This window comes from Colletotrichum higginsianum, chromosome 10, assembly GCF_001672515.1.
Source record: "Colletotrichum higginsianum IMI 349063 chromosome 10, whole genome shotgun sequence".
NCBI lineage: Eukaryota > Fungi > Ascomycota > Sordariomycetes > Glomerellales > Glomerellaceae > Colletotrichum > Colletotrichum higginsianum.
Window position 1 is genome coordinate 2,470,819 of NC_030962.1, and position 26,155 is coordinate 2,496,973.

The 26,155-nt window shown below is 57.5% G+C and overlaps 7 protein-coding genes across 7 annotated transcripts; 5 read left to right on the forward strand and 2 right to left on the reverse strand.

The window, feature by feature from the left end:
• Nucleotides 1-401: 401 nt before the first annotated feature.
• On the forward strand, nt 402-1,840 carry CH63R_14200 (Glycosyl hydrolase family 18; the record flags this gene model as incomplete). Its single annotated transcript, XM_018309174.1, has 4 exons — nt 402-532; nt 595-875; nt 936-963; nt 1,024-1,840. 4 exons carry the CDS (start codon nt 402-404, stop codon nt 1,838-1,840), a joined length of 1,257 nt encoding a protein of 418 aa, XP_018151492.1.
• A 2,977-nt stretch (nt 1,841-4,817) lies between these two features.
• On the forward strand, nt 4,818-5,355 carry CH63R_14201 (uncharacterized protein; the record flags this gene model as incomplete). The annotated part of the gene is made up of 2 exons (XM_018309175.1): nt 4,818-4,893; nt 4,955-5,355. The coding sequence occupies 2 exons, from the start codon at nt 4,818-4,820 to the stop codon at nt 5,353-5,355; spliced, it is 477 nt and encodes a 158-aa protein (XP_018151493.1).
• A 2,010-nt stretch (nt 5,356-7,365) lies between these two features.
• On the forward strand, nt 7,366-8,616 carry CH63R_14202 (Glycerophosphoryl diester phosphodiesterase; the record flags this gene model as incomplete). The annotated part of the gene is made up of 1 exon (XM_018309176.1): nt 7,366-8,616. One exon carries the CDS (start codon nt 7,366-7,368, stop codon nt 8,614-8,616), a length of 1,251 nt encoding a protein of 416 aa, XP_018151494.1.
• Nucleotides 8,617-9,234: 618 nt separating this feature from the next.
• CH63R_14203 (Diphthamide biosynthesis protein 2) lies at nt 9,235-10,797 on the forward strand (the record flags this gene model as incomplete). The annotated part of the gene is made up of 1 exon (XM_018309177.1): nt 9,235-10,797. The coding sequence occupies one exon, from the start codon at nt 9,235-9,237 to the stop codon at nt 10,795-10,797; it is 1,563 nt and encodes a 520-aa protein (XP_018151495.1).
• Nucleotides 10,798-11,499: 702 nt separating this feature from the next.
• Nucleotides 11,500-12,236, reverse strand: CH63R_14204 (uncharacterized protein; the record flags this gene model as incomplete). Its single annotated transcript, XM_018309178.1, has 2 exons — nt 11,500-12,075; nt 12,183-12,236. 2 exons carry the CDS (start codon nt 12,234-12,236, stop codon nt 11,500-11,502), a joined length of 630 nt encoding a protein of 209 aa, XP_018151496.1.
• A 3,315-nt stretch (nt 12,237-15,551) lies between these two features.
• CH63R_14205 (Choriogenin Hminor) lies at nt 15,552-18,596 on the reverse strand (the record flags this gene model as incomplete). Its single annotated transcript, XM_018309179.1, has 1 exon — nt 15,552-18,596. One exon carries the CDS (start codon nt 18,594-18,596, stop codon nt 15,552-15,554), a length of 3,045 nt encoding a protein of 1,014 aa, XP_018151497.1.
• A 6,082-nt stretch (nt 18,597-24,678) lies between these two features.
• CH63R_14206 (Arabinan endo-1,5-alpha-L-arabinosidase) lies at nt 24,679-25,882 on the forward strand (the record flags this gene model as incomplete). The annotated part of the gene is made up of 3 exons (XM_018309180.1): nt 24,679-24,945; nt 25,127-25,739; nt 25,797-25,882. 3 exons carry the CDS (start codon nt 24,679-24,681, stop codon nt 25,880-25,882), a joined length of 966 nt encoding a protein of 321 aa, XP_018151498.1.
• Between the last annotated feature and the right edge of the window lie 273 nt (nt 25,883-26,155).

The window sequence follows — 26,155 nt, forward strand, 5'->3', positions numbered from 1 at the left end:
GGTACTGTATATACCTAGATAGACAGGCATCAGATAGCTTACAGGGGTGAAGGAGCCGCTCAAGGTTAATTCATGCGGGGCCCCCTCTTTCCTTCCCGCACAGACACACCCACCCAACAACCTTCCGCCACAGCGGGGTTCCTTTTCCTCACGACCCGGAGAGGAAAGTTGAGGAAACATATCTGGGAATCACTGGATTTCCGTCTCGGATCGCTGATTCGACCGCTTTTCCGACTTGCAACTGTTTCGCTGTCTCGCTTGCATCTCGGCCCCTTCGTTTCCTTCCTCCACAGTCATTTCTTCCGTTGAATAAGTCGTTTCTTCTTCCTTCGGCATCACGACTCACGAATGTCCTCAGAGCCGTCTCTTCTCCTACCACCCGTTTTCAACGTCGTCGACACATGATGAAGCTGCTTCCTGTGGCTATGGTCGGTCTGCTTACCCTTTTGCAGACCGCTGCCATGGCGTCCGCCGCCGAAGAGTCCGCCGATAGACCAGGCTCCGGCCTCAGATGTGTCATGTACTTCACTGGGTATGATACATCCCATAGCTGGTTCGCGTCGCCGCTGCTGCAAAGCTAATTCCTCGGCGCAGGCAACACCCAAACGTGCCCTCCAAAGAACTCATCTCTCACATCACACACGTGGAAGTGGCTTTCATGAACTCGAACACCTTCAATAAGGATGCCGCCGAGTGGCCCCTTTTCACCACCGTTGACAAAGTCCGAAGCCAATTTCTGCCCGGCACCAAGGTAATGGTCGCCATCGGCGGCTGGGGCGACACCCAGGGCTTCGATGCGGCCGCCCGCACTCCAGAGTCGCGCAGGAAGTGGGCCAAAAATGTCGCCGCCATGGTCAAGGCTACTGGTGCTGATGGTAGGACGGACCATTTTATTCAAGATATGGTGGGATTCAGGAGGCGCTAATGTTTCCCAGGAATCGATATGGACTGGGAATACCCTGGGTAAGCTTCAATGACATCTCCGGGTTTGCAAGATGGGTTCGCCGCTGACAGACAGCTCAGCGGCAATGGCGAGGATTACAAGAATATCACCAACGAGGAAAAGAAGTGGGAGATCGACGCCTACCCCATGCTGCTAGAGGAAGTCCGCAAGCAGCTGCCCAAGGACAAGCTCATCTCCGCCGCGACACCCGGCCTCGAGCGTGACATGATTGCCTTTACCAAGGAGACGGTCCCTCGCATCGTGCGCAACCTTGACTTCGTCAATGTCATGACGTACGATATGATGAATCGCCGAGACCACGTCACGAAGCACCACACAGGCTTGGAATTGTCGAGAATCGCCGTCAACAACTACATGGACAGAGGCGTCCCGGCCCACAAGATCAATCTCGGCTTCGCCTTCTACACCAAGTTTTTCAAGACGACCGACTGTCCCGAAGGAAAAGAGGTCGGATGCCCTACGCCCCTGATGGAGGACCCGAAAACTGGTGGGGACCTGGGACAGACGGGGGGCTTCAGTTACAGCGATGCTATTCCGGACGACGTCAAGGCCTCTTTCGAGAAAGCCCAAAAGGAGGGCAAGTATGATAAGGAGGGCGGTGGCTACTACTACCTTGACAGGGCTAAGAAATGGTTTTGGACCTATGACACTCCCGATGCCATCCTCCGCAAGTTCCCGGCCCTTGTTGACGACAAGAGATTAGGCGGAGTCTTTGCCTGGGGCCTGGGTGAGGATGGTCCCGACTACAACAGCCTTAAGGCCGTCAACAAAGGGTTAGCAGAGCGTAAGGGCAGAGGAGGAGGTGGTGGTCCCTGGGGTCCCTGGGGTCCCTGGGGTCCTTGGGGCCCTGGTCCTCATGAGGCCGATGAGCTGTAGGTGAGCCCCGGGCAGAGCTAACAAAGCTTTGCCATGTCTCCTTAGGCGAAACATGAACAATCGACTCACTGTCAGGTTGCGCTTAGTGTCAATCGTGCGCCGGCGAATGTAGCTTGAAGGGTTGGGTTGATGAATCGAAGAGTTGACAAGGATTGGAAGACTTGGGTCTGTTATGATATGGAAACAAGACTGTTTTAGGGAACAGGTGGTCTAGCTTATCTCAGGCATGTTTATCTTGCACCTTTTCTCCCCCCTTTTCTTTTTCTCCTGCTATGGTGATCTGCTGTAGTGATCTGCTTTGGCATTTTGGTTAAGGGCCCCGCGCCGGGATCGCCTTGGTGGTCTTGGATCGGTTGATGATGTCTGTGTGTATGCCTTGCTGATCAGGAATCATCGTAGCCTGAGATGTTGGCAGCTTGGCCATGTGGTGCCGAGGCGGGAGACCAGAGACACGACGGCTTCTGCAGAGGGCATTTCCTGCGGGTTCTGGCATGCGTGACATGGTCATGACCATGACCACAGACCACTCGTCGACCTGCAACTAAGGCAAGGCGGCGCATGTCGTCGAGAAAAGCCTCTGGCACTACACTAGCGCTATCTACGCGAACTACTATGTACAACAATCCTGTCGCTGGGTTGTTGTAGCCAATTGACAGCAACGGTCTCGATTAGTCGCCGTGCTCAGGCGCGCGCAGTTGTATGGTGTTCCACCTTGAACCATCAACTCGTCTTGTTGGTCAGCATGCCTCGGAGCGGCCTCGTCCCGTTCGAACAGTGCACACTGCACACTTGCGTCATGTGGAATGATGGACGCCATCTGACCAGCTAATAGGCCCCCCCGGGCGTCGGCCGTCGCTCCGTTGCGGTCTAGTCCGCAGACCCTGAACGAAATATCTCGGGCGAGGAGAGGCGGCGGAACGGGATCAACAAGATCTTAGGGTTCGTCAGGGTTCGTCAGGGTTCGTCAGGGTTCTTCAGGGTTTAACAGGGCCATCGTCCAGTACCTGTACAAGGTCCTGAGCGGTAACGTATATCAATAGATATACCCGGTTTTAGTAACGCCAACTTGGGGGAAAGGGGCGGACAGCCAAGAGGAAACACGCGTAAGGATAGGCTTAAACGAGGGCTGAGTTGCACGGCGAGTGGCCGGATAATGAGGGTCGGTGTTGCAAACGAAGGGGTGAGGGAGGCTGGCGGACTGGACCAGACCGTTTTCGATGGCATGATGGGGACGCAGACAGTGATGGGGCGGCGATGAGCAAACTTGGCGGTCTGCAACGATGTCGGGCACACGTCATCAGGGTTTTCTGCAATCCCTGGTCGCTTTGCTCTGGACCCTTGGCCGTCCGCCCAGATGATGACTTTTACCCACGCATCCACGCATCCACATTCAAGTCTTGGTGTTGCGTGCCGGAGCCGAGACGGGGCAGAGGGACCCGCTGTTTGCCGGCGTTAGGCCGTAGCGAGCTGCCTCATTTTTGTGTTACTGTTGAGAGACTCGACTCGGTAGTTTTGATTCGACGAGTGCGGTGCCAGCGCCGGTAATTGGATGGTTGGGATGCAGGCTTGCATCGAGTGTTCTGTATCATCATCCATGTTGTTGCATCGACTGGCCAAAGAATGCAGGGTCGCGGAGAGGTTGCGGTGAAGGATTGGATGCCAGTGGCTTGTTTAGGCCGAGTGTGCGCGCGCGCGCGTGTGTGTGTGTGTGTGTGTGTGTGTTGTGAGTGTGGACGACGGAGGCCAATGACAGACTGACGGCGATGGTATAGTTTGTGTGTTGTCCCGGCAAGGCAGGCCTTGCTTGGAAGATGTGCCGGTTTCACCGAATGGTTCCTGGGACGAGAGGAGACGAGAAAACTTTGACGTGGAGAACCCGAAACTGTCATCCCAACCGGTCAAGCCTTGACAACCAACCCGGGACAGCCTTTGCGAACCGATCGATCTCCATCTGTTTTGTCTTGTCGTGTATGTCAGCTCGCGTCACTCCGCGCCAGTCTCGTTTGATCGCCGGGACGATGAGTTAAAAAATTGAAATGATGGAAGATGCGAGGTGCCTCTGGTTCAGGTTCTGTTCCATTCAACTTGGGACGCTTAGCTAGGTTGGGAAACGAAGCCGGGGGGGGCATCAACGGCAGCCACGGCACCCGAGCGGGTCACACGCCGCGCTGGAAGTCACAGAGTGGCTGAAGATTAGCGGCGACTCTGGCTAGCGCATCATGTCATTGGTCCATACCCCTGTCGGTCCTTGGCGAGGGACTCTGGGAGCCATCTGCAATGAGGTCATCCTGGCGCAGACGACCCAATGCAAGCTGGACACCACGTCATTGTCCGCTGCACGGTGTACCACCCCAGCCACGAAGGCATTACGCATCGCCAACCCAACACCACAACCACAACCACTTATTGAACGCTTGGGAGAATGGGCGATGCGACCGACGTACCAGACCAACCAAGTGGCGACCAATGTACCGGCGGCAGTTGGCAAAAAGGAAAGAAGCAGGACTTGCGCTGTACCTGCCATCTCCTGCAGCCATGCGCCCTGCATTGAGAGCGGGACCAGGTAGTTCTAAGTACTGCCAAAGAAACCCTTTGCTCCCTTGGCTTGTCTTTCGCCCTTTCGCCTCGTGACGCGCTTCCTATTCCTCCTTCTTCACTTTTTCTCCTCTCTTTCTCCAAGCTTGACATGACCTGAAAGCAGTGAGAGGCTCTACTTAGGTACATTTCGTCTGACGCCATCTTCCCAAACAAGAATTTCCATCCTGGAGCCTGTGAATCACTTGCCCACCGGGCAGTACTTATTCAACCTGGTCGCCTCTCCCAACCACCTTCGCCCGTTCCTTAGTATTCATTCACCATCAAGCAGAGCTGTCGTTGATACTTCTCCTACTCCTACTACAGTCATCACCACAACCACCACCACCACTACCAACACTACCATCATCATCAACACCATCGCTATAATACCGCAGACATCATGGTCGCCCTCGTACCTATCGCCCACATCGTGGCTGCCGTCTTCTCCATTATCGAGCTCGGTCTGAGTTCCTATGGTATGGATTCCTTCTAGGCTGTGTCGATGACTCCTTCATAAACTAACCTTCTCTTTCACAGTCGCTAGCGGACACAACGGGTACAACGGTTGGAGCGGCTGGTGGTCGCGCTCCCCTGACATCGTCAACTTCATCATCTTCAACTCCGTCTGGTCTCTGCTGGTCCTCGCTTATGTCGGTCTGACACCTCTGTACCTGACCCGCTTCTTCCACAAGCTCGTCTCCCTCGGTTTGCTTGTCATCACCACCATTTTCTGGTTTGCCGGTGCCATTGCCCTCGCTGTCTTCGTTGGCGTCCCTCACTGCGGCGGCAGCTCCTGGTGTGCCTCTTCTCAGGCCGCTGTTGCGTTTGCCTTCTTCATCTGGGCTATCTTCACTTTCCTTACCGTCCTCGACGCCCTCGAGGCCATGCGCTCGCGCGGTCACAGCACCAAGACAAACCACACCTACCCCGGTGCTTAAGTTGAAAGTCAAGTGTTGGAAGAAATGAGAATGAAGGCATGAGGTGATGGATGGGAATGAGAGCGGTTCAGGTTGCTTTTCAACGGCCTTTGGAATGACGTGGAAATACCCCTCGAGTATGAAACGGTGTTATGGCTTTTTTCGTATTCTGGGAATACCTGGCGTCAAGGGGGAAAGAAGTGCGGATTGTTTTTCGGTTGCTACCGTGTGCCGAAAGGTTGCACCTTGATAGTAGTCAACATTAATATCAAGTACAATTTGTTTACACACTCGCGCATTATACCCAACATATTTATACAAGTTCTCAATCATTTGTTACTAGGACTGTGACGCTGAGCTTTTTGTTCGCCGGGTATAGCCAGGAGGTTGATTGGATGCGCTACGCACATGTCCGCTAGCAAGGTTGCATGCAGTTCGATGTGATCAACAGCGTTAGACGATGAAAAGCTTTTCTCATCCTGCTGTGGTGGTAGTAGCTCTTGTTCTTGGACGACACGACGACAGGGAGTATTCAACAACGGCGACAGGAAACGGCACGTACGATGGTTACCTAAGGCCAAAGGTAAAATTTCATGACTCGCAATGTTTATCTAGCAGCCTTGGCGGACATCCGCTTTGGCTTGGATGCTGCGATTGCTGAGATTACGATGACCCGGACACGCCGGGGCCCGCATTCCGGTTCGCCGGGGGCGGGCAGCCGCCAGGGGCGGGCGGCCCTCGGTAGGGCTGCTGCTGTTCGGTGTGGAAGGGGTTTATAAAAAAAAAAAATACTAAAAAAAAAAAACCTCCCCAAGAACAAAAAAGGTTGGCGGCCTCGGTCCGTCGAACACGTGCGTCGGATGCAACCCAGGAGCATCACGAATGCATGGGGTAAGAACGCGACTGACACCAGCAGCAGCAGCAGCACCTTCCTTATCAGTTGAGCCCGATTTTGGAGAGCTCGGGACAGTCAATTGGCGAATGAGGGGACGCCCCGATGGCACGCAGCTTTTCTCCGCAGACAGCATTGGAGCTGCCAAGAGCCTCTAGTGGGTACGTACCGCTGTTGACCCCTCCCCGGTGCTCGTTTCCCAGCAAGAATTCTAATTTTTGTTTGGGAAACAAGTGGTCACTGGTGGTCACCGATGGAGCCAACAGGGGGAAACGGGTACAAGGCGGGAGTTGCTCCGCTTTGTTGGAAGAGCGCTGGAACGCAACCCCACGCTCTCCCCAATCGCTAGCCCGTCCATACCTCTTTGGCCGTCGACCTACCTATCCGTACCTACATTGCCTAGGTATCCATCCATCCATCATTGGTTTTTGCTTCAGATCTCCTCGATGGCAGACCCAACCCGAGGTTCTTTTGGACTTCCATCCCTACACTGCACTCCGTACACAGATACACAAGTGACAACTGCGGCCAATATTCCCTCTCCCCCCCCTGCTCCTCCCTCCAGGTTCTTGACTTCTTCCAAATGTAACCCAGCATCAACCGCACGTGCTGTTAATCTGCGCATTCTACGGTCCACTGCCCACTTCCCACTCCATGGCCCATGGCCGTGCTCTCTCGTCGCTAGGCGGAGACGGGATAAGAACGGCCATGCCGAATACAAGCATATTGGCCGACGCTGCCCTGGGAATCGTCCTATCGGAGCCATCCTGCGAACCGTTCAAGGCTATCTAGCTGCCCCGGGATTTAGCCATGCCTTGTTTATCTCGGGCGACGTAATTCCTTGTCCGCCGGGGGGAGAGGGACTTCCCATGGTTGTCACAGGCAGCTAAGCTGGCCGGTCGTCTTGTCTAACCAAGTCACATTGACTATCTTGGTCCAGCGGAGAGCTACATAAGACAAGGACCTCCTCGACCTGGCTCCTCTCGCGCCTCCAGCCTTCCGTTCTCTACTTCAGCTTCTGCACTCCTCGGCCCTCCCCCCCCCCTTTCCCAGCGACCCCTTCGCTGATCGCCGTGTCCCTTCGTTGTTGCGCGGATCTTGTCTGTTCTCCCGTCGATCCCCTTCCCCCATCCGCCAACATGCACTTCAAGTCTGTCGTCGTCTCCGGTCTCGTGGCCGCTGCTGCCCGGCAAGCCGGCGCCTCCCCTTGCCCCAAGCCGCCGCCGACCTACAAGCCCATCACCAGTATCCAATTGGGCCCGAGACCCTACTGGCTGGTCAACGACATGGACGAGGGCCCTCTCAAGGAAAAGCTGCAGTCGTGCTCCGAGCAGCCCATCAAGCCCTCCGATTGGAGCATTGGACACCGCGGCGGCGGTACGATGTTGATCCCCGAGGAGTCGATCGAGTCCAACCTTGCTGGGGCCCGTATGGGTGCTGGCGTCCTCGAATGCGACGTCGCCTTCACCAAGGATCGCGAGCTCGTCTGCCGCCACTCGCAGTGCGACTTGCACACGACGACCAACATCGTCGCCATCCCCGAGCTCAACGCCAAGTGCACCACCCCCTTCACCCCGGCCGGCAACGGGACTGCGGCCACCGCCAAGTGCTGCACGTCGGACATCACCGTCGCCGAGTTCAAGACGCTCTGCAGCAAGATGGACGGCTTCAACGCCTCGGCCACCAACCCCAAGGACTTCCTTCTCGGAACCCCTCGATACCGTACCGACCTGTATGCCACCTGCGGCACCGTCATGACCCACAAGGAGCATATCGCCATGACCAACGATTTGGGCCTTAAGTTCAGCCCCGAGCTCAAGCTGCCCGAGGTTGAGATGCCATTCGAGGGAGACTACACCCAGGAGCAGTACGCCCAGCAGCTCATCGACGAGTACAAGGAGGCCGGCGTCGCGCCCGAGCGCGTCTGGCCCCAGTCCTTCCACTACCCCGACGTCCTCTACTGGCTCAAGGCCGAGCCCACGTTCGGCAAGCAGGCCGTCCTCCTCGACGAGAACGGAGATACGCCCGAGACCTTCCCCTTGGCCGTCGGCAACCTGACCGAGTACGCCGCTGCCGGCGTCAAGATCATGGCGCCCCCCCTGTACTATCTCGTTAGCGTCGAGGACGGCAAGATCGTGCCCAGCAGTTACGCCATCAAGGCCAAGGAGCTGGGCCTTAACATCATCTCGTGGTCCCTCGAGCGTTCGGGTTTCTTGGGCGATGGCACCAAGGGCGGATACTACTTCACCTCGGTCGCCAACGTCACCAACAACGACGGCGATGTCTACAACCTGCTGAACGTCCTGGCCCAGGATGTTGGTGTCTTGGGAGTCTTCTCCGACTGGAGTGCTACCGTCACCTACTACGCCAACTGCTTTGGTCTGTTCTAGGGGATCAACGGCATGGTTGGGTGGAAGGTTTAAGGAAAGCAGGAGGCTGTAGGAAGACGAAAAGAAAAGGACAATAATGACCACGGCCATATTGACGATGATGATCAGACGTGGAGGCCGACTTGTACAAAACATACAGAACCGTACAAAGCAATGCCAGATCCCTCGATACCCGTCTCACAGAGAGAGACGCTCCAGAATAATTCACAATCGCTTGCCTTCTGCTCCGTGCCATAGTACCTGTTCGAGCAAAGTGCAGCCTGTGTTTGGGCGTACCTTGTAGATACACTGCCAGCAATATGTCTCAGTTGAGACTGGAAAATGATATGTTTCCTCCAGGCCATTTACCTACTTCCCGTTGATTTTTGAATGAAACATTGAGACCACTCTGTCATGGCATCAACCTGGTTTCGTTGTCAGTCACTAATGAGAGACTCGGCCAACCCATCTACACCGAGCCCACACCGGTCGGTGAGTCAGACTTGACCTGGAATTTGGTACCCCGCCATGGGCGCAACCCCGCCATCGACCAACATTTCTTCTCTTTCACTCGCCCCCCATTTCCCCCCCTTCGCGTCAGTAAAGAAAAAAAAGTTTTCCCGCGAAAGTTCTACGGCCATGACAGAACTTTCAGCGGCGCCCGTCCTCTCGACGCCCGCGGAACACACCTTCGAAGATCCGACCCCTACGCCCCCGCCCCCGCCGACCGAGTCGCGAACCGAAGATGAACTCGCCGCCGTCTACGAGATCGAGCGCACGGCGCGCGAGATCAACGAGGGCGGGTGGAAGCGCGTCGCCCTGCAGTTCCCGGACTCCATGTTGCGCGACGCCTCGTGGGTCGCCGAAGCGCTGACGAAGGCGCTGGGAGGCAGCGAAAGCCACAGGGTCTGCATCCTCGCCGACACGTCCTACAGCGCATGCTGCGTGGACGAGATCGCCGCCGAACACGCTGACGCCCAGATCGTCGTCCACTACGGCCGCTCCTGCCTGTCGCCGACGTCGAGGCTACCCGTCATCTACGTCTTCACGCGACACACTCTCGACGTCGACCGGGCCGTCGCGGCCTTCCAGAAAGAGTTCCCCGACAAGGAGAAGAAGATCGTCGTCATGGCCGACGTAACATACCAAGACCATGTCGCCCCTTTGGCCTCCAGGCTGCGGTCGGCCGGATACACAGGGCTGCTACACACCGAAGTCGTGCACGACCCCGCCGGTGCAATCCCGAACCGCAAGTTGGTCGACTCGTCGTCCTCGCAGGAGGCCGACGCCCCCGAAGCCGACCTCTCCCAATACTCTCTCTTCCACGTCTCGGCGCCACCCCCCGCGCTGCTCCTCGCCCTGCAGACGCGCATGGCCTCCCTGCACGTCCTCTCGACGCCGAGCCTCGCGACCGATGACCCGACAAGGACAACGAACGCGCTGCTGCGGCGGCGCTTTGCGCGGGTCCTGACGCTCGCGACGGCGGGCGTCGTGGGGATCCTGGTCAACACGCTCTCCGTGTCCAACTACCTCGGCAGCATCGACCTCTTGAGGCGGCGCATCGCCGAGGCCGGCAAGAAGAGCTACACGGTGGTGGTGGGCAAGCTCAACGCCGCCAAGCTGGCCAACTTCGCCGAGGTCGACGGCTGGGTCGTCGTGGGCTGCTGGGAGAGCGGCCTGGTCGAGGAGGACGCCGGGTTCTTCAAGCCCGTCATCACGCCGTTCGAGATGGAGGTGGCGCTGAAGCCCGAGAGCGAGCGCGTATGGGGTCTCGAGTGGTGGGGCGGCATCGAGAAGATGGACCACGACGCCGCCCGGCAGGAGGAGGACGAGGCGCTGGACGAGGACGAGTCGGCGCCGCCCGAATACGACCTGCGCACGGGCAAGCTCGTGGCCAGCCGGCCGATGAGGATGCCCGTTCGGTCGGCCAGGGGGGAAACCGGGATCGACGGCGGCGGGGACGGAGACGGCAGCGGGAGCGGCAAGGCACCGCCGGCAGAGTCGGCTCTGGTGAAGCGGGAGGCTGGCGAGGTGGCCACCATCAACGGGGTCCTGAGTCCCGGCGCCGAGTACCTGCGGTCGCAGAGGACATGGCAGGGTCTTGGAACGGACTACGACGAGGAGAGCAGCACCGTCGTCGAGGAGGGCCGGAGCGGCGTCGCGCGCGGCTACACGGTGGGCGAAGACGAAAGTAGAGCGTAGCAGGTCGGGATGGGATCACTGGCTGGCGGGTTCTCAAAATGAATGGCACGGGATACATGGATAATGGATGGCATTGACATATGATGGGGGAAGAAGCTGGAAAGATGGATGCCATGGTTATGATCAATGTCCTTTCCCCCCCCTTCCCTCTCTGGAGGCGGTCCGCGTCTCACAAGAGGGATCAACGCTTTCTGGGTCGGGACCAACCGGACGGATGCGCCACGAAGAGACGAAATACTCTCACGCGTGGGTTGTCAAAAGGGTAACTAACAGACGGACGAGGGGAAAAAATAAATCGAGAACTCAAGAACAAAAAAAAACAAAACAAAACACGATAAAGCAAATTCATCAAGAAAATAAGATGTTTGTTCTTTCAACCGACATCGTTAAGATTTCGTCTTCATCATTATCGAGTCTCTGCATGTCTCGTCCATGCATGCGCTGGGTCGCTGGTAAAAAAATCATGACAAGAGAAACCCCCTCCAGTCCCTTTCCTTTGAGTATCTAACCCTCCTGGTTCCTTTCGGCCTTATCGTGTCATTCCATGATTTATCCTTCTCTCAGCTCTTTTCGTTCGTGGACATAAGATATATATATATAGATAAATGTGTTCATGTTCATTCATTCTCTTTCTGAAAGTCATAATTCGGAGGCTCCCGCTGCCCCCGCTGCCCCCAACCCCCGTTTCCGGACAGGGGTAACTCAGACGTACACACGACGGTGCGAGTGGGAGCTGCGACGGCTGTGGGAGCGATGGCTGTGGCCGTGGCTATGGCCGTGGCTGTGGCTGCGGTGACGGCGGTGACGGCCGTGGTGGTAGGACTTGCGCTCGTAGCTCGAGGAGAGGCGGTCGCCGTGCAGCCAGGCGAGGCCGGCGGTGGAGAAGAAGAGGATGGTGTTGATGATGCCAAAGACCCACGAGGCCTTGAGCATGGCGCAGGGCTTGTTGGTGAAGAAGTTGAAGCGCGGGCCGGAGATGGTGATGAGGCCGGGGAAGTTGGCGGACCAGCGGCCGTCGCGGGCGAGGTTGGTGCAGTCGACGCGGTTGATGCCGCGCAGGTACCAGACGGCGGCGATGAAGGCGCCGACGAAGGCGAGGTCGACGACGGCGACGAAGAGGGCGTTTGCGCTGCTGCGGTGGTAGCTGAAGAGGGTGAAGATGGCCCAGGCGAGGGCGAGGACGGAGACGATGAAGAGGACGAGGATCGAGTCGGGCACGATGACGTTGCGCTTGACGAAGCCGTCGACGAACCAGGCGAGCATGCCCATTGTCGGGATCTGGTCGCGGTGGTTAGTCGGAGGAGGGGGGCCATTTGATTACATGAAGTATGGGGGGAGTGAGGGAGTGAAGATAAGAGAGAGGGAAAGGGAGAGGGAGAGCTTACCAAGGTGACGATCTGCAGAAACCGCGTCGCCGCGAACATGACGGCGAACAACATCGTGGGCGAACGTTAGCCTAGACGGCTGGCTGTGTAAGTGCCGTGTACTTGTCGTTGTTATACGTGTGGTATGTTGTGTGTTGTGTGTTGTGCGATGCGCAGTGTGTGGTGTAAGTGCGAATGCGACGAATGCGACGGAGGGTATCCGTGTATGCGCCCTGTATGTTGTTATTGCTGTTGTTATTGCGCTTTGCGATGGCGACGCTGTTGCCAGAGACGAGTGAGAGTTGAAGAGTGGGCTGGTTGAGCTGGGCAGTCGCCGAGGGGACTGAGAGGGATTAAAAGAAGACGAGTTCTTTTTCTTCTTGGGCTCTTTTCTTTTCTCTTCTTCTTCATCTAGACCCGTCGTCGACCAGGGGGAGGGGGGGGGAACGAGGGCGCGGCGGGTGGTTGGGACGAGCGAGGGTAGTTAAATAAACAAGGTACGAGGTGTGAGTGAGTGCGGGTGTGGGTGTGTGTGTGTGTGGGCGCGTGTTTGCCGTGTGAGAGTGTTGCGAGTGAGAGCCGGGAAAAGGCAGCAGAAACGGAACCAATGCAGGTCGGGTGTGTTTGGCCCCCCCCCTCCCCCCCCCCCCCCCCCTCGGGTCAGCAGCAAGCCATGACAAACTGGGCAGCGAAAAAGCAAGGTAAAGACCGTCAAGTCAAGCCCAGGTCAGGTCCAGGGTTGCAAGATGCAAAGCGGGATTCGGTCAAGATGGGATGGATGGATGGATGGATGTGGCACGGGGGAGTGCCAGTCTTGCTTGTCATCCTGTCAAATGGGGGTGGTTGGGTTGGATCACGGCCATGGATGGTGAAGCGAAGCGAGGAGACGCAGCGTGGTATTTCCCACAGGTAAACTCACGACTCACTCAAATCCCTACCTATCGAGTGAGTGCTCTTTCTTTCTCTCTCAGCAGTGCTACGATGGGATGCGATGCGATGCGACCGTGGAGAATTGGAGCTAGCGGCATCCCAGGAGAGAGAAGGAAACATGCCGGAGGAAAAGGGAAAAAAAAAGAGGGTGGCAGGGGTGGTTCCCAGTTTTCTGGGTTGTTTTCACGGTGCGCCTCTCACTTACACTTCCCTGCAGCGAGGGAAGTGAAAAGAGCGAGAGAGAGTGAGAATAAGTGAGTGTGTATGTGTGTTTGCTTACACACATACTCTCTCAACTGAGGTCTTGAGTGTCAAGGTCCGGTGACGACACAGCAAGAGCAGAGCTCGGTGCAGCGGTTCCCTCTGCCGCCGCCCCGTCTGCAGGGCACGGCCTTGCCTGACGGGTGTCTTGCCTGGTCTGACATTTGGAGACCGACCTGGACGTGCCTCGGAAACCACCGTGGGATAGGGTATAAAAAAAAAAGAAAAAAGGAAATAGGCACTCGAGCAAACGGGCGTCAAACAGTGGCACAGACGCTGTGCCTCTATGACGTCGGCGATCGGCACTCATTTCCGTCGCTTAGTGTGTGTGTGTCTTTCTCTCTGCTCTTCCCTTTCTTTTCGGCGACTGTTGTTGCGTCCAACTTGGCTGACATCCAGACACTGAGCACCTCTCTTCCCCGCCCATGTCATCTCACAGGTGTGTGTGTGTGTGTGTATGTGTGTGTGTGTGTGTGTGACTTGCCGTTGATTGCGAATTGGTGGGAGACCACCCGGATGATGCGCTCATTGTCGCTCGTTCACCCTGCGTCTTCATCTGGCAATCCCACCAATCCGAGAGAGAGTCATGATGGATGAATCGGTCGCGTCCTCCTTTCCTTGTCAAGTTTGGTTTCTGCCCTAAAAAGGATGGCAACTAGACACGTATTACTCGCCGTTTCGAGGAACCGGTCTACCTTTGGTGATTAGTGTTTAGCCCAACGGCGAGGATCCGCACCCGTTGAAATGCCACGTCAAGGAAGGATGCGTCGCGATACTTGTAGAAGGTGGGTGCCCAGCTGGAGCCTTCTTTGCTTGTCGCTCAGGGTCCCTCCAGGCGAAGGAATTGAGGCGACGAGACGGTACGATCAAAGAGGTACCTGCCTACATAGCGTACCTACATGCAGGAAGGCAGTCGCGCAGTCGCGCTTGCCCATTTCACCATGTCTCTTTCTTCACCAGCTCGTTCGTTTCCCATCCCAGCAAGCGTGCCTAGTCCAGAATCGACGGAACCAGCAACCAGCAGCCACCAACTCGCCCAAATCGCCAAAGAGTGGGAGGTTGCATCTTTCACAACCAATGCGAGGCCAGCTTCAACTGCTCCAACTGCTCCAGCTGCACAATGGGACGCTCTACTTACACGTGTACAGACAGTCCCAAGCTAAAATATGCGGGGCTGGTCACCACACCCATCGTCCCCTTCTTCTTTCCTCTTCGTTCTCTTCTTTCCTTCCACACTTCGACCGCCGTGAACCCAAATTAGATACAAGTGGAGCAGCAGATGAGGTGGCTGGGAAAACTAATAGAACTGGAGAACTAGGCACCTTACCGTCCTAACTAGGTACGGATACTTCATCCTTAGCTGGGTACATCCCCATATCCTATCCCTACCTCTGTGGAAGGCAGTACGTATACGTACCTCCCCCGACGAACCTGCCATCCTCAGCTGACTCCACACCGCCGGCCGTGACGGCTTCCGGCGGCGGCGGCGTAGCCCACGTGGACTCGGGACTCCACCAGGCATTGCAAGGCACTGCAAGACGAGGGAAGCCGGCCCCTGCTCCGTCTCCGAGGTCAACCGACCCTCTCGAATGCCATCCTGTCGTGCCGTGTTCCCATCTCATCTCATCTCATCTCGTCTCATACCCGTGACACATTCCAGCCCGTCCTGACACCCACCCAGTCCCCCTAATGACAAATTGGCCACTGGCAGGATCATCGATCATCACTCACTCACTTAGCCGACAACTCCTGCTTTCATACGTGGCGGTCTCATCAATCGCAGACCCAAGTGTTCAAGAGTTTGCCGGGTATCTCTCTAGATCAATACAGCTGCGTCCGATGACTTTTCATGTCTCTCTACAGTGTCAAAATATCCTCCATCGCCAGGCGTAATCAGAGGTTGGAAAACCGATATTCCGTCTCACGTCTCCCTCGCTTGCTGTTGTCTCCGTATGTATCGCTTCGTGCCTGTCTTTTCCTCGACCGCTTTTGCCACGGCCTGGTCCCTTATGCGTGTGATCTTTTAAACATGGTCCTGTCGTCCCATCGTGCATCATTCGCTTTCCACACACACACATTACACACACGCACATACACACTAATACACACACACACACACTCTCTCTCTCTCTCTCTCTCTCTCTCTCTCTCTCTCTCTTCCACCTACTACTAAACTCAGTCCAACCCCGAGCCGTCATCTCAGGGCTCGTGGTCGTCGATGACATCCAGGTCAAAGTCCCGGATTCGCGGCGCTGTACTGTCCGCCTCGGAGCCGGCTCCTTCCCGCATCCGTCGACCGTGACCGCTCCGTGCGCTCCGCCTCTCCACCATGTCGTCGAGCGCAAGGAACCCTCCCGATCCCGTGATGCCACCCGGGAGAGGCAGCGACGGGTCCGCGTTCGATGCGTTGGACCGCGCGTAGCCTCCGTGGGAGCTGTTCGCGTCGTTGTGCGCGCCAACGTCCCGCCGGCGAACCGGCAACTCCATGCCCTCGCCGCCACGCTCCGTGCCCCCAAACGTCGCCGCGCTCCGCATGCTGCCCGGCCCACTGCCCACCGCCGCCGCCCCCTTGACGTTGTCCCGAGACCGCACTCGCCGCATGTTGCTTCCCGCCCGGCTCGAGGCCGGCGTGCGCACGCTGCTCGCCGTGTCGCTCTCGCTGACGACGCTGTACCCCGAGCCGAAGGGCGGCGCAGACCCCGCCGAGTAGACCGACCGGGTGCCGATCGTCGTTTGGTATCCCGAGCCCCGCGAGGTTGTCGAGGGCGGCCCGCGCGGGTACCCGTGCGGACGGGCGAGCCCGTGGACGGGGCTGTTGTCGTCGCCCGATCCGCCCGAGCTGTCGGCCCCGCTGTTGTTCGGCGTGTTCCACGAGTGCGGTGCCGTCCAGCAGTGCGACAGCTCGTGCGAGGCTTCGTCGTGCGCGCTCGACCCCTTCCAGGGTGGCACCCTGGTGCCCTTCAGGCGCGGGGACAGGTGGTACGGCACGTCGTCGCGGTACCGCACGTTGGGCGCGTCGACCGAGACGCTGGCCAGCGTCTGCAGGATGCCGTAGATCAGGACCCACCGTCCCCGCCTGGCCACGGCCGGGTCCACCTCGGTGATGCCGTCGCTCTTCTCGAACTTGACAAACGCGTCGATGAGGTCCGACTGCATAAAGTCCGACCCCAGGATGTAAATGTTGGTGGCCTCAGTGTACGCCAGCTGCACCCGCCGTTCCAGCGCGCCGGCGCGGCCTCCATTGTTGGCTGCCGCCGCCGCTGCGCCGTTCTTCTTCTTGAACATGGAGTTCTCCTTGGCCGTCGGCGCCGGGGGGATCGACTCAGGCACCAGAGGGTACGGGTGTGGGATGTGCGGGAAGCGCAGCTTGTTGTCGTACTCGACGAGCATATCCGTCATGGGGATGTCCACGTCGGCGTCGAAGCCCTTGTCCTTCTCGCTCTGCATCATCCACTTGCGTCCCGACCGCGCCTCCGACATGTCCCAGACAATGTCGCGGTTCACGAGGTAGTCGTACAGCGCGCCAAAGTCCCTTTGTAGCGACTGGGCCACGTTCCTCGTCAGCCAGATGTCTTCGCCATCCGTGTCAGGCAGTCCCGCGGTCTGCGCCGGGGGCCACGACCCCTGGGCCCGCACGTAGTGGTTCATGAGGAACTTTTGCAGCCGGTCCGCCGCCGCCTTGGCCGGCCCACCGACGCCGGCCGGCCACATGTCGCCGTACTGGAACTCGGATAGCCGTTCCTCGGCCGCCTGGACGCGGAGCTGGGTTTCCAGACAAGCCCGCTCCAGCAAGGCGCGGGTGATGGGGGTGAGTTCCTTGAAGTCGGCGCACTGCTCCAGCTGGCTGTACATGCCGGCGCAGTGCAGGAAGCTCTCGCGCCACCCCTCCTCCCACCGGACGGCGGAACCCTCGGACCACGCCAGCAAGCTCACGGCCGTCTCCGGGTCGTTGCGGACGTCGTCGATGCCGCGGGCGGACAGGTAGTTCAGGATCATGCCGACGTTGTCCGAGTCCGGGGGCATGTAGGCGTCCAGCCGCATGTGGAGGTCGGAAAGGGCTTGGTGGAGCGACAGGCCGACGAGGGAGGCATGGTAGAGCAGGGCGAAAATGTTTCTCGTCGTGATGTGGGTTCGGAGCTGCTCCGTCTTGGTCATGTTGGCGGGTGTTGGGAAGTACATCTCGTAGGAGATCTGTCCGTCGGCCTCGCCGAGGTCTTCCGAGATGGGCGGTGTCGGCTGGCCTCCGCGCATGTGCGGACGCAGCATGGGCGGGGCGCCCTGAGGCGAGGGCGGCATGTAAATGTCCTCCTCGGTCGTCCCCTCGCGGAGGAGCGTGATGAGATATCTCGATTCGGTCGCTTCGATGATATGTGACGACAGCCTGAAGGACGGGTTCGGGCGCGGTGCCTGACCCTTGTGGCCGAAGAAGACGAGGACGTCGCCGTTGGGGTCCCAGAGCTCGGGGTCCTTGCGCAGCTTGTTCCATCTCTGGACCGGCCTCCCGGCGCCGATCCACCGCTTGATGGGCGGCGTTGTCGGTACGGGGGGCAGCTTGGATGCGGGTGGTGGTGAGGTGGGTAGGTCGACGTCCTGGTGGCGCATCTGTTGCATTTGTTGCATCTGCTGCATCTGTTGCATCTGCATCTGCATCTGCATCTGCATTTGCATCTGCTGCATGGACTCGACGTTGAACTGTTCGTAGGTGTATTCCTCGGACGGGGATATCGGGCCGGAGGTCTGGTGCTGGCCGGGCCGCACGGTGGCCACGGACTCGGGGCGGAACTCGGGTTCCTTGTCCTTGCGCTTGAAGGTGAAGGTCTTGGCCAGCCCCCTCCTGACGTCCTCGCTTTTCTTGTCCAGCCTGCTCCGGAGGCCCGACCTCTCGATGCCGGACACGTCTTCCGTCTTGATGGTGGGTCTCCGAGCCCGGGCGTAGGCGAAGTCGTCGAGCGGGCCGGAGGCCGCATCGCGTCGGCCGCCCTCGCTGCTCCCGCTGCCGCTCCCTATGCTCGGGGTACCGGGCTTGACATCGCGGGGTGGTTCCGAGAACTTGAGGAAACGCGCGTTGGTCGTACCGATGCCGGTGCCGACAGGCAATGACGCGCCCGTCTGCGGCAAGGGGAACTCGGGGATGGAGAAGTCGTCATGTTCTCCCACAACGCCACCAGTATTTGACCTGGCTCTTGCCTTTTCCTTTTCGTTTTGTGTGATCTTCTTGCGCACGTAGGCGCTCCGGCCGGACATGTTGACGGCGACTCGGGGCGGGGAGGAAGGGTATCGGCGACTGTTGTCGAGGTCAGTCGAGGCGAGTCGAGGCGTGGCTCACAAGGAGCCGCTCACGCGCAAAAGGGACTCTCGCTCGCTGGCTCGCCGGCTGTCTTGAGTTGCAGCAGTGTTGATTGTTGTCAGGTGTGAAAGACGAGCTGCCGCTGGTGCTGCTGAGGGTGTCTGGCGAGTGACGCAGCGACGCCGCCCGTTGACAAGGTAAGACGAAGGTGAGTGATCAAATCGTAGGATGAATTGAGAAAAACAAGGACAGTAGTGCACTGAGAGGCGAGGATGGGGGCGAGGGTAAAGGTGAAAATTGAAGGTGAAGGTGAGAGTGAGATGAGAGTGAGATGAGAGATAGGCCAATCCAAAATGAAGCCCGCGCGGTACGTATTCGAATCGGGCAATTGGAAGGAAGCGGGGCCAGCCGATAAGAGCGGCCAGCCAATACAAATGCGGATCAGCCGGGAAATATGGGGTACACCGTCGACAGTGGACGACGGGGGGAGTCGAGTGTTCCTTCCGGGGGACCAATGGGCCCTTTGGGGGGTGGGGTGGGTGCTAGCCTGCGAAGTGCTGCTGTGCCCCCGAACGACGGCCCGTTTTAGGTGTCCTGTGCGTCTAGTTGCGCCCGCTGTGATATGGGCGGATGCGGCCAGTGTTGCGTGCCTTTTGATTTTATTCCTTCTTTCGGGGTTCTTCTGTCTTGTTTTTCTTTTCGTCCCTTGGGCGTCCCGAGTGTGTCTCCTATCTCCTGCGTGTTTCTCACTGATGCCTCGGATAGTGAAACTGACGACGAAAATCACTGGAGAAGAAAGGTCCTCGATGTGTCTGTCGGACAAGACGAAGGAGAAAGAGAGGAAGGATGATGATGATGGGAGAGGTGGGAAAGATCATGAAAGGAGACATGCCCCCTGGGTAACATCATCCACCCCTCTTCAAGTCCCTAATGCGCTGCTGTACGACAGCAGACAACCAGGATCAGGACCAGGCCTTGGACCAACCTAAGAAAACGCCCGTTGCTCCCTCGGTACGGAGATACCTTGCCTCATAAGACCACAAGACATTGGTCCTTTTGGACCATTCGGAATCCAGCCCTTACTGAACCGGGCATCCAAAGCCGTCGTCCCTGCCCGCACTGAGTCTTGTGGAGGAGACGCAAGACTGGAGGGCAACACTCATTGCTTTCCTTTTGGTCAATCATGTCTTGGCCCGCGGACGACCGACCCCTGGACGATGCTCTTCTCTTCTGGCCGAGCTCGGCTCCACTCTTCCGCTGCCATCTTCTTTGCCTCGTTGAGGGAGCGGGCGGCGTGATGAATCGACCTCACACAATGCACCGCCGGTTGTGTTAGGGCCATGCCAGGCGGTCGGGGGTCGGGGAGGTCGAGGAAGACGAAGGAGGTTATCCCCCCTGCGATGGAACATCAACATCAATATCAGCATCGGGGATCTCCTACCTAAGGTTTACTCGGGAGGAGTCTTTTGTTTGTCTTTGCATCCTCGGCGCAGGCCACTGATGCCTAGACAGGGGACGGGTGAGCAGAGGATCCAGACCCTTGCCCAGACGCGCCGCCGCCGGCCGGCCATGTCTCGTTGATTGATTGATTGATTGACTGATTGATTGATTGGATAGTTGATGGATGTGACATGGCTGATCATTGACTGGGGGGGGGAAGTGAGGGGAATTAGAACCGCAGCAAGTTCTGAACTCAGGCGGCGGAGGAGAGGGGACGGCCGGCCGGCCATCCGACTTACTTTGACTTTCTCACTTGGGCGTCAATCGTGTAGTATCGAAATTGCATCTTCTCATGGCCGTAAACTCTTCGGTTTTAGCCTTTGGTCCAGTGTTGGCCATCATCAACTAATCATTTTGGTTTCCGGTGGATATCCTTTTCCCTCGGAGATGACCATCCCATCCATCCATTCATCCGAAGTCTCCGTTTGTTCGTTCATCCATTTCATTCATTCATTCATTCATCCATCGACCTCGACGCTGCGCTGCACAATGTTTCTCAATGCAACAATACGCCCATTAAACCCAAGCCTTTGGGTCATAATCTCTGGGACCGCGTTCCGCCCCGGCTCCCTTGTCCATGATCCATGGGGTCCATGGGTGGGTTCAGGCAAGCAGACCCCTCTCCTCCACTGCCAAACCAACTGTAGGACAGTGAACAATGGACGACTGTATGTCAATCACAAGAAGCATCCATCACGGAAACGGATGGCCGATATTCGAGGCCATCACACTCTCTGCCCTATTCTTCTTATGCCTCCTGCATCTTCAGCATCCCTCTCCACTCGAAAATCCCCGGCAGTCTACAGAGAAAGAAGGCCTGATCTACCCCAAGCGAGAGTTCTTATCAGCGACCAAGCTGGAGCAGAAGCCCCTTGCAGCCGCACTAATGCAGGTAGGCTTGCTTGGCCATCATCCTCCCCATATCACGAACTCATGGGCCCAGTCCAATCTTCTCAGGCTTGCGTTGTTTAAGGCAAACCTCACCTCACTTCAATGAAAGGCGTCCTTGTGCCCTGCTGCGCCGGAAGTCCATCCTCTCCGGATCCACATGTATCGGGATACTCAATCACCCCTTTTCCTCCATCTGGTCGTTACTCAACTTCCTGAACGGCCCAAGGCTGGATGGCATCAGTGCCCGCGTGGCCAGTCTTCATATCTGTGCCGAATCTCATCCGCATCGCTCCATTGCCTCCATGCAGAAGCTCCATATTCCTTCCCTGCATTGGCGCATGCGCAACCTACCTAGGGACTCTTAAACTCTCCTACAAGCCGTAACCACTCCGTCCGGCCAGGAACCATCCTCGGCTGCGTTGCATGCATGCCAGGGGTCTCGAGATAAGGCGCAGAAGCAGGAGCCTGGGGTCAATGGGATTGACAGAAATTTGTAACGTAATGAATCCAGAGCGTCGGGCCCCCCACACCCCTTTGGCCTTTGGGACTGTCACTCACTGACCCTTGATGGCTCATTTCCATATTGTGGCCGTTGTGGGCTTGGCAACTGGGAGCAATGGTTCAAACTCAGTGCTGCGCATTGCCCGTCATAATCTCGCCTCCGCAAACACAAAAATTGTTTGTTTCGACTCTTGAGAACTGACGCATCTCGACGGGGTGGGCAACAGCTTGACAGCTTGACAGCGTTGACACGTCTCGTTCCATCCCCTCCCCTTTGACGGCAGTAGGGATACCCTCAATTTTGGCTTTCCCCTTCTCTTCCCTCTCCCCGCACATTGCGTCTCGTTCTCATCATCAACGTTGGCTCTACATGGGCCTTGAGGTTGCTCGGTTATCCACGTTCCAGTCGGTGGTAGCCACCCAGCAATAAGATGTGGTTTTTAGACTTCCTCTGTACGGAGCAACATCTCTCGGAGTTTGCCACACCTTGAGGCTGGAGATCGGCGCCGGAAGCACCGGGGGGGCCGAGGGTAGACGGAGGAGAGGTAGGCTCGAGGCCCGGAGCCGACCGTAGAGGAGCATGCCCCGACCAGAGAGGCGCTCCGCCGCAGTCTCGGCACCAGGTCCGGCGACAATGTGACCCCCTTTGGCCGACGGGGGCTGGACGCACGGCGCTGGTGATGGCGTCAGCGGCCAATACGCCCGCCGCCCTGAATCCCTGAGCGATCGCCGTTGCGGACAGACGACGGCCCGCCCGCCCTCTTGGGAGGGAGTCATTTCCCTCCGTTCAACCCACGCGGTGGCCACGTTATTCCCACTCATGCCCACGCGGTTGATCCACTTGTCTCCGATGCTATTTCCCGATCCCCCTTCCCCGAGAGCCCAGGTCCGAATCCGGCAGCAGAGTGCGTCGCGGTCCACCGGCGTGGTACATCACCGCACCGTTCATTCGCACGGGTAGGGACACATGGTGTTTTCTGCCGGGATTGCAATATTGTGTACTGGTGGCTCACTCGGTACGAATGAGTGAGGAAGGCTGATGAAGGCATGTTGGGTTTCCCTCGAGACTCTCTGTTTGCTAGGGCCCTCCTTTGTGTGGCGTGACCACGCATCTCTCTCTTTCTCTCTCTCTCTCTCTCTCTCTCTACCTGCGGTAAACACCAGATGAGCACCAAAGGAACACCAAGACCACGCGCACCGACATAGCCGGCTTCCAGATGAGCCTTGAGTCAGGACAGGACAGTTCCGACACGATACAGACGGACGCGAGATTACCTATGCTGATGGGCCACGAGACAGGGACTACTCCTCCCTGCTTGGGGCAGAACCCCGTTTCACACGGGCCATCTCGTTGCCAATCTCCACTGAATAGCGTGCAACGATGAAAAGCGACAGGCCTCATATTGTCTCCTCTCGCCCACTCAATGATCGCTGATCGCGTTGATCACGTTGATCCGGACAACCAACCGAACGTGTGAGGATCCACGTCAAGTTTCAACCGACGCCGGACGGCGCTTGTGATCCCCAAGAACGTAGAAACATACAGACATGAAAGGTTGGGATGATAAAGGCGTGGCCCAGACCCATGATACTGACTGTCGGATAATTACACGCAGCCGCCCCTTTTCCCAACCCCGAGTAAGTCCGGGGATACTCTCTCTCTCTCTACGAATGCTCTCCTTTCAGGGCAAGGCCCCAGATGCAATGTCACCGCAACGCAACGGGGAAAAATCACCTTCCCCCCCACCCCCTTGTCTGCGCGTCTGTTTGACGATGGCGAATTCGGAACGGCTAACCCTTGCAAGTGGGCGAGGACTTGGTCAAGACGGGTAAGACGGGTTATAAACCCCGTAGTCGGGAATACAGGATTCTTGGAAGAGTTTCAACTCTCGGGAGTACAACCCGTCCAATTTGCACCGCCCGGGGTTTGTCTCGTCTGATTTGAGCGCTTGAGCTTATGGCGGCTTACAGATGGAGTACGCACTCGTCTTTTCTTTGGGACTGTGGCCCTTTAAAGTATTTGGAGGGCTTTCCAAGGCACTCTCCAACCCGCCCCCCTCCCCCCCCTTTTCACGCCCGCTCGCCAAGAGGATGTTCCAGTATCCGTACCACTGGCATCTCGTCAGACGTGCCGATCCTCAAATATGGGCGCAGACGCCGGTAGTGATTTGACCGCCTAGACGCGAAGGAGGATAACTGCCCAACACAGCGGGTTCTGCCCTCCCCTCTCATGCACATGCAGAGAACACCCGCAGAGCTGCAGGCTGCATACGGCACTTGGGAACCCCGACTTTTACATACTTCGTGACCCCGATTCGCAAGGTCAACGTGACCGAAATGCCGCCGTCGAAGCGGCCTGGAGTGGGATGGTCTCCGCCCTCGGAGCCTTCCGCCCTGCGCACGCGGGCACGTTGAGCTTGAGTTACAATGCGACTGACTCTACACGGGTGACCCCTCTTCTTATGCGCGCCATTCGGACGGCGAGGTTTCGCAATCCCTTCCATTTCCGGCTGGGCCGTAACTGTTGCCCACTTACTAGCCTGTCAACTGCTCTTCCTTGTCTCCCTGTTGGGCAACTCTCTTTCTCCCTCTCTCTCTCTCTCCACAAGACTTCTCGGCAGCACCACCACCACAGTTCCCGTCAACTTGCTGATGGAACCTGATTGAACCCTCTCTCCTCGCCTCGGCCCAAGCAACCGTTGCTCTTGGCCCGTCCGTTCTTGCTTATTCGCCCTTGTCTTGGTCTAACTCCCAAGTACGCTCGTTGCCCCAATATGCAAGATCGGGCTACTGCAACGGCTTGAACCAACCCTTCATCTCATTGATGGAGCATCCCCTGGCGTGTGCCCCAAGTATATTGCCCGTCTTGCCATCACCGGCCGGGGCTGTCCCATCCAACTAGGCCAATTTCCTCCAATAGGGGCATCGAGTGGATAGTTTCCCCCATGGCATTTCGAGCTCCTAGAGCCTGGTAGCCTCCGTTATGGGGCCAGACTACCGAGAGCCAAGCCGGTCCAGTTGTTGTTTGATCTCGAGTTCTCTCTATTATATGAACCATTTCTTTCCCGCAGTGGGAACAACATCACTTCCTGTCCAGCATCACACCGACGACTTTCCTCTTTTTCCTCCCCGTTCTTGTTCGTCGTCATGCGTTTCGGTTCCATCTTCTCCCTCGCAGCTGCGCTGCTGAGCGCCACCGTCGAGGCGTACGGCAACCCCGGCGCCTGCTCGGGCCAGTGCTGGAGTCACGACCCTTCTGTTATTCGCCGCGATGACGGTACCTACTTCCGTTTCGAAACCGGCAGCAAGATCGGCATCTGGAAGGCTCCCGACTTGGTCGGTCCCTGGACCTACCAGGGCGCCGCTCTGCCCGCCGGCAGCAAGATCAACCTTAAGGGCAACGATGACCTCTGGGTATGTCTTTTTTCCCTCATAACTTTTGCTTTCTGTCAACAGAGACATGGGATGAATCGAGCCCGTTCACCATCCCTGCGGGAACCTTTTACCAGCAAGTGAGGGCTGAGACAGACGGACATAAGATATATCGCCATCGGTTTCTTACGTGTTACATGCTTACTTTGATGCGTTCTTCCAGGCCCCCGATGTGAACAAGGTCGGCAACCAGTACATTCTCTACTACACCGTTTCGTCCTTCGGTGTTCAGAACTCCGCCATCGGCTATGCTACCTCGCCCACCATGGAGTTCGGCTCCTGGACCGACCAGGGCGCGACAGGTGTCGCTTCCAAGGCCGGCAGCCGATACAACGCCATCGACGCCCAGCTCGTCAAGTCTGGAAGCACCTACTACCTCAACTTCGGCTCCTTCTGGGAGAACATCTTCCAGGTCCCCCTGAACGCAGCCGCCACCAAGGCCAACGGTAACCCGTACAACATCATTTTCAACGGCACGGCCCCGCAGCCTGTTGAGGGTCCCTTCATCTACGAGCGAAGCGGCACCTTCTGGGCCTTCTTTAGCTCCGGCTCCTGCTGTGGCCTCGACCGCAACCGCCCTACTCCCGGAAACGAGTATAAGATCTTTGTCTGCCGCGCGTCCTCGGTCAATGGCCCGTACACGGACAAGAGCGGCAAGAGCTGCACCAACGGCGGCGGCACTCTTCTCCTCGCCAGCCACAACAAGATCTACGCTCCCGGCGGACAGGGTGTCTTGGCCGACCCCAAGCGTGGCGCCGTTCTCTACTACCACTACAGTCAGTTCTCCTACCCCGGCGCGTATCTCTTGTGTGACGCCTCCTAACAGATTGTAGTGAACACCGACATTGGAATCGCCGACTCCCAAACCCAGTTTGGCTGGAACGTTATCTCCTGGTCGGGTGGCTGGCCTACCGTTTAAGGTGGTGGTTGTGCCGGTGATGACGGAGAGCCGTTGTGTCGTGGTGCTTTTCTTCTTGTCAATATTCGAGTCCAGTATATATCAAGGGACTGATACATTCTTATATACATAGGTCTTTTTCTTGTGTTGTTTCCTTCTTTCCGAAGGGAACTGGCCTCATTTGTCTGGCACCAAATAACTCTACTTTGATTCCATTTCGTAAGACTAAGCACGGCAGACAAGAACGAATGTTTCCCGTTCTGCAGTTGATCAGGAAAGCCATGCTAGGTTACC